The 15,073-nt window shown below is 42.6% G+C and overlaps 1 protein-coding gene across 1 annotated transcript in view; it reads right to left on the bottom strand.

Annotated features, from left to right (window-relative positions):
- The window catches only part of pard3aa (par-3 family cell polarity regulator alpha, a), a 315,517-nt gene that overhangs the window by 101,584 nt on the left and 198,860 nt on the right, over window positions 1–15,073 (bottom strand). Inside the window, 2 exon segments of the mRNA XM_030767365.1 lie at window positions 5,523–5,567; window positions 8,581–8,729. Coding sequence (XP_030623225.1) covers window positions 5,523–5,567; window positions 8,581–8,729 — 194 coding nt within the window.

Raw genomic sequence — 15,073 nt, 5'->3', positions numbered from 1 at the left:
CACACTGCGGCTCCAAACCCAAGACACCTGTGTGATCTAAAAAGATAAATGTGTAATGCTCCTGAACAATAGACTTGATGAATTTCTATATGCATCAATGACTCACTCACATCTCATAACACACACACACACACACGACACAGCAGGCGACTAGATGATGAAAAATGTTGATGACACAGAGCTGCTGGTCCAGTTGACTGGTCCTCACTCAAATATAAAACATTACAGAAGCCCATCATGCAGGCAAATGTCATTAACATGCAAATTATACACAAACAAAACACTGCAAATCCAACAGTACGTTGCTACTCAAAAGAGCAGACAAAGCCATTCTGTATGTGTGCGTGCGTGCGTGCGTGTTTGTGTGTGCATGTGCGCGTGCGTGTGTGTGTGTGTGCACATGCATGTGTGAGTGTGTAATCTGTGTGTGTGTGTTTGTGTGCGTGTGTGTGTGTTGTCAAATCTGGATGGTGATTAAGATTAACACAAAGAGTTCTGATGGACAAGGTCAGCATGTCTACACACATCAGTCTTGGACATTTATTCAAACCTACCCCAGTTCCTCTTTTGGACAACTGTAATTATTTTTCCAACGGTCACTGTTTTCTGTTTATAGTAAGGAAACAGAGCGATACTCCAGCACTGCCTTTCCATTTTGTCGGTAGCCAACTGTGCATGAACCGTCTGGACAATGACCCATGACCAAGCCTAGTGTGGCTGGAAGACTATTCTGAAATTCACTGCACAATTTCATTTTTAAAATGTGTATAATTACAACTTGAATGGATCTGTATTCATGCCATGATGGATTTTATGTCTGATAGGCCTCTTTGCCAAAGCCTTCAAGGGATTTTTCAACATGCAGTTAAACCTCTCAACCATTCTTCGGGCATGGGGCCTGTAGTCTCTGAAGGCCATAACTGCAGCGTGCTCCATATGTGAGCATACCACAATCTACCATATGGCCGCATTCTGTCTAAACATGACTGTCAATCAATCTCTTTTTCTCCCCCTTTCTCTTGCTTTCTTTTCCCTTCATCACTCGCTCTCTCTTTCATGGCTGTGTTACGTTGGACCATGGACCAGACCATGTGATACTGTCAGCTCTCCCTCAAGCTCACGCTCTGTTGTCAGTCAAGGCCTGGGCTTGTTTTCACAAAGCTAAATGGTCTGTGCTCCATTGCTCATCAAGCTTGCAGCGGATCTCTGGATGGGGTGACGTGAGAGCAAAACAAAGATTAAACTAGCAAAATAAACTATCATCACCCACTAAAAACAATTAGAAATCTATTACTTTCCCCTCAGACCACACCGCACTTCTAGAAACATCATCGTGTGTGTATAAATGAGTTAGTTATGTGGAGGAGACTGAAATGATTTGAGGCGATTTGAGCCCACGAACATGGGGCTGGAACGGGGTAACCATAAACGCTTTGAAGGCAGAGTGCCAGGGTAACAGTTTAATCCAAATGCAAGCTGCCACTGTTATCGTTATTACACAAACGGTAGCAGCTTCAGACTCCGCAGCCGCAGCCGCCGCCTTCGCTAGACCAACCCTTAATCCCCTCTTGATCCTTTAACCAAGCAAACCTGCGCTGCGTAACTCCAGTGATTAGCCAAGCTTGTGCCAAAAACAGCCTTCAAACAAAAGCTGTCTCAGCAGTGGCCTTTTTTTCCCCTCAACACACAAAAACGTAGAACCGAGTTGGCAACTGACTAATTCTCTTTTTGCGTGCTGAGAATTTGGGAGTCTATAAGTTTTGGGGCAGCTGGCTTGGTGGGCATGGAAATGACCTCTGACCCTCTGAAGCAGCAGTAGTTTTGCCTGGTCTATATATGCAGACAGCATTCCATTCATTTAAGAGTCACTGTGTTGACAGTTCCAGGGTAGGAGAAGGCAGCAGTAGTGAGTTTTAAATTCATTGTTGGTCGGTATTGGATTTCCTGGTTAGTAAACACAGAGTGATCAAGACATTTCCAATTTAAATCATGTCACTATTGATGAAGAGCCCCCTGTTGCCACAAGACACTGAAATGGAATATCAGTAGGCAAGCACACTACAATTCCCATGATGCATCTAAAGGATCTCATCAATGGAAGTGTGCTTGGAAACAGCTTTCAAGTTAGGAAAGATAACTGCATTCCAGCATACTGGAGAAACTTCTGCTTGAAGTAAAACAGCCAAAGGCCTTTTCAAAACTTTTTTTTTTCTTTTAATACTTCATGTACTGTAATGTCAGTATGGTCGACAGAGTGGGTAGGGATGTGTTGCAGTTATTTCCTGAAAGACTACTTATTGAGCAGCCAAAGCACACTGCTGATTACTGAATCAATTTCTACCTCAATGAATCATATTTGTTCATCTTATCCGACCACCTGGGTACAAGTAAAGACTATTTCCAGTCTCTCTGAAGCATCACTCATTTCCTGATGTAAGAGACCAAAAGAAATGAATACATGAAACCTGCACCAGCTGGATGACAAACAATATCCTTTCTCAATATGCTTGAGGAAGTGCTTTAATCAACATAGCTCAAATACCTTGTTAATGCATGGCTTTAGAAGCTTACCGGCACAAATGTGCTACAACAGAACACAACTTGAATCCCCTCCCTGCCTGATGCCTGCCTGAAGGCTGATGCAACGGGAATCCAGGATAAGGCTGAGATGGATGTGCTATCTCAGGGGAAAGACAAATGATTTTTGAATCTCAGAATTAGCATCCCCACAGAGCTGCCGTGACAATCTGCACCACAAACTCTGAACACGGTCTCTTGTGTGAGCGAAGAAGTGTTTGAGTGTAGGAGCAAGATTTCTGATTGGCTCTTTCTTTACATGAATAAAAAGAGCCCAGAAGGTGAGAGGCACCTCTCAGATGTCCATGTCATTCCTATCACTCATCACATTGTCCTCCACATCTTAAAAGGAAAGGAAAACCCAACAAAAACTCATATCCATGTAACCAATCTTCACTTTTAACCTTAATTCACAGTAAGGAATTCCTGCACACCTGAAACAGACACTTAACCATAATTGTCCAAGATGTACGGGCAATATAACCTTAATTAGGCAGCGACCAAAGGCAACCAGGGCATTTAATTGGGAAAGAGTGATCATTGTTTGACGTCTGAGGAGGTGAACTGCAAACTCTATGAATAATACAGGAGTGCCTTTAAAGGGAAGGCTTTGGCCACCATCTAATTAGCATGGTTGAAACGACGTTCTGATATCCATTACTCACAGTGACGCCTCGTGCGAGCTGAGGATTTGTATACAGCCAAGGGATCCATTACAGCTCATTTATTCGACTGGAGCGAGATTTTAAGCTCGGCGTTAAAAGGGTGATTAAGCTAAAAATAGCTCAACCACAACCAAGAGGGAGGTGTTGTCCCGGTATCCTGGGAAGAGTGAAGGAGCCCTGGGGTGGACTAGGGCCCCTTCAGTGCCTGTTTTGGATCATTAGCCGACCAGAGGATGTCCTTGTTCTCCTCCACAATTTACACCTGTCCGAGCTGACTTCCCAAGGGCCAAAACCCATGATTAGTCACCACATTTTCATCTTTGACACCATCTTTAATGTTCCTAATCTGCTGAATCATCTCATTATTATTTTGCTGCGAGTCATCGTGGCAGTCTCAGGCGACAATATGACTCAGTGCTAATGTTTTTCTTGGAACATGCACCATTTCTACTGAGATGAACGATAAAGCATCTATGCCCTTCTCACTGGCGGCTCTACAACCTTCAGCTCACTTTGACTGACCGCAAAGACATAGACTTACAAGATACACAAAACACAGTGTGTTTTATCTAACTCTGTTATGGTATAGCTCTTACAACTGAATAAGCTATAAAATAAACTGGTTTGGTATTTTCATGTTGGGGTTTTTTTTTTTTTTTTTTTTGCAAAGGTTGAGAGAGTCCAGGTGGCTTACACTGGCTGTGCACAGCTGTGACAGTTTGGCTCTCCTCTTTCTCCTCCTGTGTGCAGACATTCCTGTGAGAGCCACAGGTGTATGGCTGGGCATTAGTGCCACTGAAAGCTTTCCAATTGTTTTCATCACTAACTGCCCCCTCCTCCCTTATACTCCATTTCATCTTTCAGTCTAGTCCTCCATATTTGCCAAAGAATCCTTTAGTACCTTTGACAATGTTTGTGTGGTCATTAAGACTAAGACTGCTGTATAATAATGGGAAGATTAAAGCATATGCTACCAACAGAATGAACAATAAAAAGAAAAAAAAGTTGCCGAGTTGTTCTTTTCAATTTAAAAATTATCATCAGTTTAAACAGAAGAAAGCAAATATGTGTGATGGCATTTGTGTATCATTAATCAATATAAATAGTCAAGATAAGGTGAATCAACTAACTAAAGATTATCTAGTTTATCAAAAAAGACAAAAGCTTAAAGGTTCCTCAGCTGGGTGTATGTTCTACACAGCTGTGAAAAGAAGCGCGTTTTGCGATTTCTCTGTATTTATTCACAGCGGTCCTGGAATTCTATTGTATTGCGCATCCACTGCTTTGCGTTGTCTAAAGGACATCCAATCCTGACATGCCGTGGTGAGAACTGGGAACTCTGGTGCCCTGACATTGATGGATTAATTGCAGTCAGCCGTACAAGCTCAGCTGATTTTGAGGGGTCTTTACTTCAAATGGAATTCTGCCTCTCCCCCCTCTTCTCTCCGTCCCAACCTTTTCATTTCCAACGCCTCTCCATATAATTAATGTTTTCCCTTGCATCACATTCTCCATTCTCCCAAGAACATCTAGTATGCCACTAACATGCTGACGAAAAAAAAAAAAAAAAAAAAAAAAAAAAAGCGTGTGCCAGAACCTCTACTTAACATCATGCCATTCATTCAACAACACTAACAACAAAAAACTCACTTTGATTTGACAGCAATTATCTCAAATTACCTCCTAAACATTCACACGGCATGTGTCCCCATTTTAAATGGGGAGAGCGAAAGCGAGAGGGGGGGGGGGGGGGAGACAGATAGAGAGAGTGAGAGAGAGAGAGAGAGAGAGAGAGAGAGAGAGAGAGGATGCGGTGAAATGGAGAAAGGAATTGTAAGTACCATTCTGGCAAAGTCAGAAGGGAAGATGGCACGTGAGGTCACAGGCATATATATATACTGAATCCTGTATTATGCTTACAGTCATGAAAGCTATACCTAACAGCTATGGTCCCACTCAACTGAACCAGCTTACCAGCCTCGTCAAGATACACCTAAAAAGCCATGCTTTAGTAACTTATAGCAAGTTTATAACTTAATCCTACAATGGCCACTGAATGCAAACCAAATATCAATGACAACACTGATAAATGGAGAAAACACAATAGGTAACTTGAATGAGGATTAGAGAATGCAAAAGCAACCGATGATTAACATTTTGGCATTTAAAAAAGCACCCGACTTCTACCGCAAGCTGCCCCCAAACACATAAGAGCTAGCATGCATCAGCGTGGAGTGACTAGCCGCTGTTGAGACGCGTATCCCATATTGGCTGGCTTACCTTCCATCCTGTCTGTGCGGGGAGTGAGGTTAATCTCGTCAGCTACTGTTAAAGAGGCATAAACAATTGTGATTGGTTAGTGCCCACATTCCATCATTCCGAAATACCCATGCATGTGCAGTGTGACTCCAATTCACATTTAGTGACATTTTCATAGGCCAAAACCAGACAGCATGCAAATCAGTAAATTATTCTATAGAGGGAGAAGGAGAGAAAGAAAAAAAGAGGGGGGATTGAAAGAAGTAAAGTACTTTGAAAAATGACAGAGAAGTGGAAAGAAAAGAGAGAGACAGTAGAAAGAAAGAGAAATAGAGAGACGGATCTAGAGGAAGGTGGAGAGAGAGGGAGAGAGAGAGAGAGAGAGAGAGAGAGAGAGATGGAAAGAGAATGAGAGAATATTAACCATCATGCATTTACTTTCAATCATTCCATCCACTGACAGATTCAAATGTTAGTAGATCATTCTCTGGGTGCAGAGACGAGTGCGATGCATAACCAATCCTGTTTCCTCTATCTCACATCTGAGAGATATCAAATGCCATACGATGTCAAGACAGGTCAGAATATTTCCTGCCGATGGATTCAAAAAAAAAAAAAAAAGACTTAAAGCTGTTATGGCTAATCAGATTTAATGCTAAACACATAAGACCTTACTGTGAGCTAAGAATATATACATCTATCATTCAGAGAGGAGAGGAAAAAAGATGAGTGGAGAAAAAAAAGACCATCAGAGGAGAAGTGCTCCTCTGATAAGAGCAGGTAATTGGCAGAAATTTTAAAGTCAATAAAATGTGCTTTTAGTAAAAAATTGTCCTTGTTTCCGGACAGTTCTTCTGTAAGTGTTAAATTTGACGAGGAAGACGATGTGATGGCTCCTCGGTAGTCTCCTATGGAACCTGTGGAAATCTTTTCACTCCATTGGCTTTGCGTTACTCGCGTTGATAAAAATAAGAGTTTTGCGATCACATCTCTCTGTGAGACCCAGGTTTCGGTGGAGCTGGATACATATTCATACTTAGGAAAATGGGGACAGGTGGCCATTTGAGGACACTAGGGTCTAAATAAAAGAGCTTGCATGAGAGTAAAGTCTACTAGATGTTGAGAAATAAGAAAACCATCGAGGGATCTGTGGTGTTCCCCACCACAGCAGCCAAAAACCTAGGCGTAACCCTCGACAACCAACTAACCTACTCCAGTCACATCGCGGCAGTCACTCGATCCTGCAGATTCTCCCTATACCATATCAGGGGAATCTGCCCATTCCTCACACAACAGGCGACCCAGCTCCTGGTCCAAGGCTCTGCCCCATCATACCTTCAGTCCCTAATAACTCCGTATACCACTACTAGAACCTCTGGTCAGCTGACGGTCCCCTCACTTCGGGAACCCGGCAGCTGCTCCTCCCGACCATGCCTCTTCTCCACCATTGCCCCTCGGTGGTGGAACGACCTCCCTCATACAGTTAGGACTGCGGAATCCCTCACCATCTTCCGCAAGAAACTGAAAACCCACCTCTTCAGAACCCACCTATCCCCCTAAGCCTAACCCCCCTTCCTTAAAAAAAACAAAAAACAAAAACAAAAAAAAACCTTGTCTTGTATCTATGCTTGTCTAAGAATTCCAGGGCGCAATATGAAGGAGTAAATTGACGCTCAGTCTTTTAAGCGATGTCTGCTTATGAGGTATTAGGAATCCGACTGATGCACCGATTGTAAGTCACTTTGGCTAAAAGCGTCTGCTAAATGCTAAATTGTACATTGTAAATTGTAAAACAGTTTCACAAGACTAAGCTGCCTACTAAGAAAAACACTAAGTTTAGCCCAGTTGTGTGCTACAAAAGAACATGGTGTAGTTTTAGTAGTTAATCCTAAAAGCCTTTGCAAGACCCTTTGACTCTGGAGAGCCATAATTGTTTCATCACGGGAAATTTTCACCCAACATATCAATTTTTCAGCAGGAACAGCCAGTGCTGACGGTACAATTATGGAGCTATTTGATAAAGTGTGATACAGAGTGCATAGTTCCAAAGAAAATTGGAACCTTCTCGTGGACCATTAGGGACCCCCATCTAAAATGGAACATCTTACAACTTTAATTGATATCAAACGCATTTCATGTTAATGAAAATCTCCAACTGGCCTTATCTGTCAATAAAAACCTTCCACATCTTCATTCCATCTGTTACTCTCTCTTTCTATCCCTCTTTCTCTCTCTCTCTCCCTGTCTCTTTCTGAGTGCAGTATCGTCTTTCTCTCCTGTCACTCACACTGATAAAAGTGTAAAGTGGATGGGAGGGGCTGAATGGATGAAGAACTTTCTAGAGCTTTGAGTCTGAGTGTTTTTTTTTTTTTTTTTAGGATGGAAAGAGGGGGGATAACACGGTGGGGACAGTCTCGAGAGGACGGAGCCTTGATGTTGACCCTGAATGAAAGAAGGGAGGATGAAAAAGTGCCTTATCGTTTCTGACTGCCCATTCAGCCGAACAACGGCCCGTGGGAGCTCCCGGCGAAGAGCTCCTTCATGTTTTCTCTTCAAGACACGACCTCAACCAAGTGTGAGCCTCCCCATCAGGGCAAGGTTGTCCACACACACCCAGACAGATACCTCACTCCTGAATGACCAGTTCTCTCAGATCACCGAACCAGGCTATTAGGTTCATTTAAGGCGGCGTTAAAGAGTGCTTGAGGGAGCTTGGCCTAACAAATGTCCCAATTTGGCAAAAGTATTAGTGGTATAACGGTGGCTGTCAAGGACTTGGGGTGGACAGAGGAGATCTAGAGAAAGTGATCCTCACTTTAAAAGTGTTCACTGAGTTGTGGTGTTGCATTTTTCTCTGTGTCTGTTTCTGTTTCTCTGCAGTTTTCTCGCTGTATGGCTGTGTTATGGACTTACAACAAAAGACCTTGTTTCTATCCAAGCAGATTGTCCTGTAAGAGCTGCGTCTAACAAACTCAGCTAATCAACACTAGATACCAGAGGTTATGGAGGAGAGAAAGGAGTGACTATGAACCAAAGCATGGGATTTTGGGAGTTGTAGTGTTCAGAGGGATATGCTTACCCAGGTCCATGCTCTTGGACTTGCGCGTTTTGATGATCTCGAGTTGACTGGCGTCGCTATATTGTTTGGTACGTTTTTCTGACATGCTCTGCCTGCCAAAGCCCTCACGTTGAAAGGCAAGGTCCCCATCAGCATCTGGACTCAACGAACTGGAGGTGAGAGAGAGAGAGAGAGAGAGAGAGGATGCTTTTAGCACTTTGTTTCATTGATTGAGCATGTGACATCACAGCACTTTCCTGAAATGGGTTCAAAGGTTGGAAGATGGTTGAGGAGTCTAGTGAGATGGCAATTCAGTATCATCTACATACAAAAATACATTCACAGCAACAGCACATCAAAACATTCACTCACAAATAATCTAATTCTAAAACTGTTGATCTAAATTTCTCTACTGTGTATTTTCCCTGATTGTAAAACAATAAAATCACTATAAATCAGTCTAAACTGTCTCCAGACAAAACACACACACATAGCTCACTTTTGCATTTTTGCCAATGTGAATGAAGTTCCCCTTTGACTTGTACCAGGGATATCTGGCAATGCTCTGTCGTTCTATTAGAGCCGGGCCTACCCATCTAAACACACAGATAGAATCCCCAGTTCATCTTCCTAAGTCTATGTCCTTGATGAAAGTCTGTGACATCCAGACTGATGTCACAGGGGAGGGACACTGCAGTTGTCACTGTGTGGGGAGTGTCAGGGCTCTTGCACTGGTTCTGCCCTCCACTCTGCATGGAGAAGTTCTATCTGCATGTGGATCTTAATTGAAAGCGGGAGTGAGAAGACTGGAAGGAGTAGTAACACTGCAGTGACCTATATCTGCATGTTGTAGAGAACACGGCAATTAAACATTGCTGCAAAAGAAGCTGTGAAAGTATTCCACTGAGACAGAACACCACACACAAACAAACATACTAAAACAGATATGTGAATATGAAGATGGCTTGCAGTCTACACAGATAAGGGTAGCATGTGTTTGCCCATGCACAAACACAAGTCATATATATCAAATCAAGACTTATACCCAGCCCAGAAATACAGATTACCAGCAATATCACAACTAACAGGGTAGGGGAGTAGCACACGCACGTGCTCACACACACACACACACACACACACACACACACACACAAATGCACACGCGCACACATACACACGCACACATGCACACACATACACAAAACTAGAGCTTGTTGAGCGAATGTCAAGTTAATCACTGAACTTAATCTCTGTCACTGTGTGAATACAAAATGGGCAATGGAGAACACCAACATGACTCCGATATTAAAAGATTACATTCAACACAACAACAAGACACAGCTTAAGAGTATTTCTCCCCTTGAGGGGTTGGGGACTTTCGGAGACTCTCCCCTCCAACCCCCCTCTACAAATTCAACAGCGATACTGCATTTTAAGGCAGCTTTTCCCTATGGTCCTAGTATGGCTCTTTATTTGCGGACAAACAACTAGCCTGTTTACCCGCTGCCTATCACAAACAACAGACCCTCTGTCAAGACAAGACAATCACGCAGTCACCAGAACCCTTCTGACGGCTCCAGGGAATGCCAAAGATCTAAAGAAATGATGGGGGAATGCATTATTCATTCATTAATCCCTCCTTTTCCTCCCCTCCCCCTTTTTTCCATCTCACACAAAACTTTCTTCGAACAACAAGGCCGACATAAACAGAGGGAGAGTCAAATGAAAATGGAAATGTGAATTTTGGTGATTTGGTTGTCGAGGTGCTGCAGGACAAAGCAATGACTTCTGAATAGGTATACGGTAAAGTGAGGGAAGACAAAAGTCAAAAGAATAAACAGTAAATGGAAGGTCAATTATACTGACACTCAGCTAGGGAGAGAGAGAGGGGGGGGGGGGGGAGAGAGAGAGAGAGAGAGAGAGAGAGAGAGAGAGAGAAGGGAAAAGGAAAGAGTAAAACACAGTGTGACAGAGAATAGAGGGCCAGTTGGTGTGTAGTCCAGTTCTGGCAGTTGCTTCTGTGCGGTGAAGAGACAGAGGTCATGTTATGTATGGTTGTGGAAGGCAGCAGGGGTAAAGCAACATTTCCCGGTGGTACGTCTGACCTGACTGCTAACTCAGTGAACACAGCTGTGAATGACGCTAATGCGTGCACACAGACGTGTGCACACACACACGGCTACTGGCAGAGGTTTACCTGCTATTTTTCTGGTCCAGTTTATAACCATGTGACAGCATCCTGTAGTCATGTCATCTGTTAATAAACATGGATTATATATGCATACACACATGAACACACCCAAACACACATACCCTTCCGGCACCATTTATGGATAATGCTTTATGAATCTGTGACTTCTATGGGAACAAATAGGCCAAACTACACTGCACATCTGCAGTGTGTTTTTCCATTTTTCACACAAACACACACACACACACACACACACACACGCTCAAATCCATCTAACTTCTCTGCTGGAGAGCGGGAGGGAGGATTCTATTCATTTTATTTTGACCTACATTTCACTTTTGATGAATGTGTCAGATTAACATTCCGTGGCAAGGCAGCCACGGCGCACACTTTCAAAAGCGTGTATGAATTACATCGCTATCGGCAACCAAGAGCTTGGATTCGATGTTATTACTTTGAAGCACGTCTCTCTTCTTAGAGGCCTGTTAACCCTGTGCCAAACACTAGGGGTGGGGGGTGGGGGTTGAGAGAGAGAGCACATTTACACAGCTAATGAGGGAAAGTTGATTCAATAAAACATAAAACGTCTCTTGCTTTTTTGCAATAACACATCCCTCCGCATGTTTTAATAGCTTTAGCTGCCTGATGTTTGCGTGTTACAGTACATGTATGTGTCACCTTCTCACTCACACACCATAATCAATGGAATAACATACTATATAACCTGCCGCCACTGGGAATCGAACCCTGATCATGCCCACTGAAGTCTAGCGTACTGCACAAAAAGAGTGTGTGTGCCATTAGCGTGATGAATCGAGTGTGGTTATAACAGTGCCATAAAGAAAAGTGAGACACCAACATATTTGTAGATGAAGAAAACAAAAAGTTAAACTATAAGATGATAAACTTTGCTAACTTGAGTAATGTGCTCTGTCTCACTGTTTCCGCAGCTCATTGCCATCAGTCCTTCCACCCTTTAGCGTTTTCAGTCTAGACCAGCGATAGGACACCTAATTTGGCCAGTGTGAAACGTTTAAGTGCCGAACTGAGACAAAAATGCGGTGGAAGGAAGAAGCTTTATGCCTGACTTGGAAAGAACAAATGCTGATATTGTCTGCACATATGCCACACATATTTTTTATACAAATACATATTTTTTTTTAGGTCCTAACAGGAAAAAAAGATTTCTTTACTAAAATATTCTGCGTTAAGAAAAAGAAATTAGACAATAAAATGACCCCTATGTAGTCTGTCATGACACGACTTAATGAACGAGATTGTTCTGTGCGACATTTTCGCTCGTTACATTTTGTTGCTGTTCAGCTAGGTCGTTAAACGACGCATTTCTTTGACTCTCTCAAATCTCGTAAATGCCGTTTAAAAGCCGTCATCCGTGGGATTACGGGGCAAAGTTTTCCTTCACCGTTCCCATTCTCATACAAATTTAACAAGAATGGGGGGCAGCTCAGAGGCAAACGCGCCATCCGTAACTTTCGCATGGTATCGCACCTCTTTTTCACAGCGATTTAAACGTGTCAAATTTACACGCGGCCTCTGTGTTCCTGAGTGCCGCTAAAAGCATTCTCACTCACACGCGCCACCCGAACAACTCGTCCGCTTTCACCTTTCCTCTGCTCTCTCTCTCTTTCTCGCTCTGCCTCTCATTTCCCATCAGCGGGTAAAACATGACTACTTCATCAAGAAAGTTCTTGCCGTGGCTAGTTTTCCGTGAGAACATATAGCTGCGTGAGTACAATTAAATAAAGCACTAGGCCTATAGGAAAATGAGGAGGAAGACCGTAGCAAATCCAAATCAATTTAGTGACGCAACTGTTTGGTTATATAGCTCAAGGGTACGCACAGCCGGTTCTGTAATATGAAACCAACTGAAAAATAAGCATGGCAAACCATAAGTGAAAAAATAACGGTCAGCCTGTCGTAATGAATAGGCTATAGTTTTCTGCCCCTGTCTCCATAGAGTTTGCACTCATATTAGCATTATGTTTCATACGTTTCCAGCAACACGACCTTGAATTTAGACTTCATCAAACTACTTGTAACTCTGATTACTGTCATGATAAATATGTTTATTTTCTCTGTATATAAGGTCATTAGAAAATCTTGGTCAGTTTGATGCTTATGGCAGACAGATCTTGATATTGCAACCCCCCCCCCCCCCCCCCCCCCCCCCCTCTCTCTCCTCTCTCTCTCTCTCTCTCTCTCTCTCTCTCTCTCTCTCTCTCTCTCCAGTGAGTGTACAATGGAGATATAAAAGTACTGTCATTTGAACAAGCGCTTGAGGTTGCTTCTAGCATTTTTTTTCCTTTTCTTTTTTAAGGAATAGAGGGAAAGAGAAAGAAACATGACAGAGACATGGTTCACTGCTCCTCTCACCCCAGTGGCAGTCAGATTTGCGTAAAAACCGTGCCAAAATAGACTCTTGATTTTCGACGGCTATTTTTACACTTGGGGTGAATAGGAATAGTTCTCGTGACTTTAAAAAGAGCCAAGGAGAGGTTTTGTTTATGCTTTTTCGTAACATGGAGAACTCTCACCTCTCTCTCTCTTTCCCTCTCTCTCGATTAAATCACGCTGCGTGGCAGAAGTCATTTAATGCTCATTCTCACACAAGTCCAGCTCTGGCCGTGCTGACAGACAGATGATTTATGAGTGAATTCATTCTGAGGAAAATTAGCATCCTCTGCATGAGATGGTTAAAACCAAGTCCTCAAAACTCACCCTTCTCTTATGCTGTTTGCTCTCTGTCTTTTGTCTAGCTTTGAGAGACATTCTCTCTTTTATCTAGCTTTGAGAGATATTCTCTCTCTCTCTCTCTCTCTCTCTCTCTCTCCCTTTCTCTCTGTTACTCTCTCTCTCTCTGATGAGAAAAATGGTGCCAGCAACTGTGATACACAGCTATTTCTAGTTGTAATGAGGGCAAGTACAAGTGACAAAAACCAAGCTGTTTTTGCCTTGCACCTTTTTGTTTTCTGTCTCGTGTGTTCTGAAATTGAATTTTAAAAAGTCTGACTTACCCCAGTAATTTGAATGAACCATGGGTAGTGTGTATGCTTGCATGCATGTTTGTCAGAGTATTCACAAATCCTCTAAAGTCTTAAAAATTTTTTAGTTAACATTTTGAGTTTTCCAGGTAAAGTATTTTTATCTGTCTTAAATCACTTCTGAGCAGTACTATTTGTTTGTTTTGTATATTGCAACGGAAAGTGGCACAAACACCCTAAGTGACAATTTATGTTGTTACTCATGTTAAAACAATCAAAAATGATCGCCAGGCTCCCAAAACGCAAAATGCTAGTTCAGTTCTGTTCCTCCCACCGTGAAATGGGTAACCACAACCACATTTACTCACCTGTCTGATCAGGTTTTCCACTTGGAATCAATGGCCTTGTCAAAAACAGAACAATTATGATTACTGCATGTGTTAACCCTACACCATTCTCATCAGACAAATGATAAAATTAACATCATTTTCACAGAAATGTGAAAGCCTAGATATCATGTGTTTCCCTTTGCCATGTGAATTAAAAAAAGAAAAGAAAAAGAAAAAAAAACAGTGGATGGCAAAAATGGGTGAAGATGTATTTGATATGTTAGATATGTTTGATGAAAGCCTGAATGCAACAACTAAAATGAAACAACTACATTTCCCAGCAAGACACTGAACAATCAGTGCCACCCACCCCTACATTCAGTCGAGTTACTCTGGGTTCCAGTGAGTGGGCTGCTGATTTTGAGTTTACTGAACCATACTGCAGACTCTGTTCAGGTCTGTTTGATTTGTCTTTGGAAAGCCTCATCTTTGGATTACTGCCCAATACTACAGTGTTACTGTTACACTTTAAATAGGAAGAGGAGGTACCCTGGTATTTTGGTATAAATGGTATTTTTTCTTTAAAGTCAAATTAATATGGCATTAAAAGGTCATAAATCCCAACTACAAATAGGTGCACATACCCTGGCTTATGTGTGTGTGTGTGTGTGTGTGAGAGAGAGAGAGAGAGAGAGAGAGAGAGAGAGAGAGAGAGAGAGAGAGAGAGAGATGATGTCTGGTACTCTCCTAAGACCCAGTACAGAGAGAAGTCACGGGGTGTCTGGTGCTATTAACTGTGGAGAAACACACAGTCTCTCTCTCTCTCTCTCTCTCACACACACAAATGGACACACACACACACACACACACACACACACAGAGAAAGTCCCTCTGTTTCTCTCTCACACACACACACGCACGCAGTCTCTGTCTCTCTCTCATGCACAAACACACACACACACACACACGCACAGGTGCCACATGGAAACAGC

This window comes from Chanos chanos, chromosome 3 (genome assembly GCF_902362185.1).
Source record: "Chanos chanos chromosome 3, fChaCha1.1, whole genome shotgun sequence".
NCBI lineage: Eukaryota > Metazoa > Chordata > Actinopteri > Gonorynchiformes > Chanidae > Chanos > Chanos chanos.
This window is presented reverse-complemented; position numbering and strand designations above follow the sequence as displayed.